This window comes from Arachis duranensis, chromosome 10, assembly GCF_000817695.3.
Source record: "Arachis duranensis cultivar V14167 chromosome 10, aradu.V14167.gnm2.J7QH, whole genome shotgun sequence".
NCBI lineage: Eukaryota > Viridiplantae > Streptophyta > Magnoliopsida > Fabales > Fabaceae > Arachis > Arachis duranensis.
The window spans coordinates 20556295-20559444 of record NC_029781.3 but is presented as its reverse complement, the minus strand read 5'-3'; the positions used below and the strand labels follow the sequence as shown (position 1 = coordinate 20559444).

Sequence of the window (3150 nt, the reverse complement as noted above, 5' to 3'; positions counted from 1 at the left end):
ACGACTTGCTCTAAGGAAGTCGGAAGCGAAGATTAGCTGGCAGATAATAACTGCCCCTAAAATCTCTCAACCCACTTCCAAGAGCCATATTGCAACCTCCCTAAGATAAAAGGAACGGTTATCCACCTTAAAAGGTGGAACTACTCCAACGGTGGTTATTGGTTCACCACTATAAATACACTAACACCCCTCAGGTATCTCTAAGTCCTAATACTCTCTAGACCTGTTTATACCCTTGCTGACTTAGGCATCAGAGTATCTTTGCAGGTACCACCCCCCATTCACTCACGCTCACAAGTCAGACGGAGGTCCCAAAGGCGTGAACCCACTCGAAGGCTTCCCTCCTTAGACGATTGGGCCAACCTAACGAGTCCAGTCCATTAATCTCTAGTTACCCAACGTAACATTGGCGCCATTGTCGGGGACCCGAAAGATCAACCAGTAATGACGGACAACTCACCAGAGGATGGTCATACAGCGTCTGATTCCGAACAAAAAAATCCAGATATCAAAAACAACGACACGGACCTGACCCTTCATCAAGGAACCAACGACCAGTATAGAGAAGGCACCTCTGGGCTTATGAACCCAAAGGTAAACTCCTCAGAAGGACGAGAATCCGGAAAGGAAGGGCCACCCCATGCAATCGAGCTAATGGGGTTGGTCCACAGTTACCAAGGTCGTTTGGAACAGCTGAAACAAGAATTAGAACAACAACGAGAGGCAGAACAAAATCTCAGGGAAGAGATAGAGCGACAAAAAGAGTTGGAAGAAAAACTCTTGAAGCTCGAATCTTCCCTTAGAAGTCGGAACTCCTGTGGCGACCGAGAAGAGTCGCCCCTGGAAGGAGAGGACCCATTCAGTGAGGACATAATGAGAGCGAAAGTTCCAAGAAACTTTAAAAGCCTTGATATGAACCTCTATGACGGAACCACAGACCCAAAGCATCATTTAAGCAATTTTAAAAGTTGGATGTATCTGGCTGACGCTTCTGATGCGACTCGCTGCAAAGCTTTCCCGACAACCCTGTCGAAAGCAGCGATGAAGTGGTTTGACAGCCTTCCACCAAGGTTGGTTACCAGCTTTGAGGACCTCTCGAGAAAGTTCTTAATGAGGTTCTCCATCCAGAAGGATAAAGTAAAGCACGCACCGAGTCTCCTGGGAGTTAAACAAGAGGTCGGAGAACCTCTACGCGACTACATGGAAAGGTTCAACAAAGCGTGCTTGGAAATCCAATACCTGCCCACAGAGGCAGTTATCATAGAGCTAGTAAATGGACTTAGAGAAGGCCCCTTCTCTCAGTCCATATCAAAAAGACACCCCACCTCTTTGAGTGATGTACAAGAGAGAGCAGAAAAGTACATCAACATGGAGGAAAACGCCAGATTACGGGAGCCAAGCTGGCGACAGGGGCCTCCTCACTCAGCAAAAGAGAAAGAAAGGGAACCCAAGAAAAAAGAGGAGGTCAGTCCTGACAGGCCGAGGAGATATCACTCCTATACTCCTCTAAAGGTTTCCCTAGGAGACGTATACAGAGAAATCTGTAATACTGAAAGATTGCCGCCCCCTAGACCCATCAAAAACAAAAAGGGAGGAAGCTGCGTTGACTACTGTGAATATCACAAGATGTATAGCCACTCAACAAATAATTGCTACGACCTTAAAAATGTGATAGAAAGGTTGGCCAGGGAAGGCCGACTTGATAGATATCTCATGGAAAGGTCGGACAATCATAGGAAAAGAAAGCGAGATGATGAGGACAGAAGAGACCCACCACCACAAACCCCCGAGAGATACATACATATGATCTCTGGAGGATTTGCGGGAGGGGGACTCACTAAATCATCTCGCAAAAGACACCTAAAGCGAGTTTATCAAGTCGAAAACGAGTCTCCCGATCTCCCGACCATCTCATTCACTAAAGAGGACGGGCAGGGGATCATGCTCGGGCATGACGATCCGGTGGTGATAACCATGATCTTGGTAAATGCCAACCTCCACAGAATCCTGGTGGACCAATGGAGTTCGGCAGACATCCTCTTTAAGCCCGCATTCGACAAACTAGGGTTTGATGAAATGGAGCTAAAAGCTTACCCGGACACCTTGTATGGGCTAGGAGACATGCCAATTAAGCCACTGGGATACATCCCCCTCCACACGACCTTTGAAAAGGGGGAAAATTCTAAAACTTTGAGCATAAACTTTATCGTCATAAATGTCGGATCGACGTATAACGCCTTAATCGGCAGGACTATGCTAAATCGGCTTGAAGCGGTGGTGTCAATCCCTCACCTTTGCATGAAATTCCCAACACCCAAGGGAATAGCAACGGTACGGAGAGACCAGAAGTTGGCAAGAAAATGCTACAATGAAAGCTTGAACCTCCGAGGAAAAAACAAGGAAGTTCACACCATAGAGCTTGGAGGAATAAAAGCTAAAGAAGAGTTGCGGCCACAGCCGGGGGGAAGGACTGAAGAGGTTCAAATAAGAAAAGAGGAAGGAGAAAATACCAACATAGGGGCCAGCCTAGAAGGAGACTTGAGACAGAGGCTGATAAAGCTCCTGCAAGATAATTCCGACCTCTCCGCTTGGAAAGCTTCCGACATGCCAGGGATTGACCCTCAGCTCATGTCCCACAGCTTTCAGTACACCCCAGATCGTGACCCGTACAGCAGCACAGGCGCAAGCTCGGAACAGAACGAGCTCAAGTGGTGGAGGAGAAAGTGCAAGCCCTCCTGGAGGCCGACTTCATCCGAGAAGTCAAGTATCCAGCATGGCTAGCAAACGTACTGCTAGTCAAAAAGCAAAACGGCAAGTGGAGGATGTGTGTCGACTACACCGACCTGAATAAAGCGTGCCCTAAAGACCCATATCCACTTCCCAGTATTGACACCCTAGTAGATGCAAACTCAGAGTATCAGTACTTGTCGTTTATGGATGCTTACTCGGGATACAACCAAATCCCGATGTACAAGCCGGATGAGGAAAAAACTTCATTCATCACACCTAGAGCAAACTACTACTATGTGGTAATGCCTTTTGAACTGAAAAATGCTGGGGCCACATATCAAAGGTTGATGAATAAATTTTTCGCTCCGTACCTCGGGAAATTAATGGAGGTCTACGTAGACGACATGCTGGTGAAAACCA

The 3150-nt window shown here is 47.2% G+C and overlaps 1 protein-coding gene across 1 annotated transcript; it reads left to right on the top strand.

The window, feature by feature from the left end:
• Nucleotides 1-444: 444 nt before the first annotated feature.
• LOC107469410 (uncharacterized) lies at nt 445-2781 on the top strand. Its single transcript, XM_016088793.1, has one exon. It carries the CDS (start codon nt 445-447, stop codon nt 2779-2781), a length of 2337 nt encoding a protein of 778 aa, XP_015944279.1.
• Nucleotides 2782-3150: the final 369 nt, after the last annotated feature.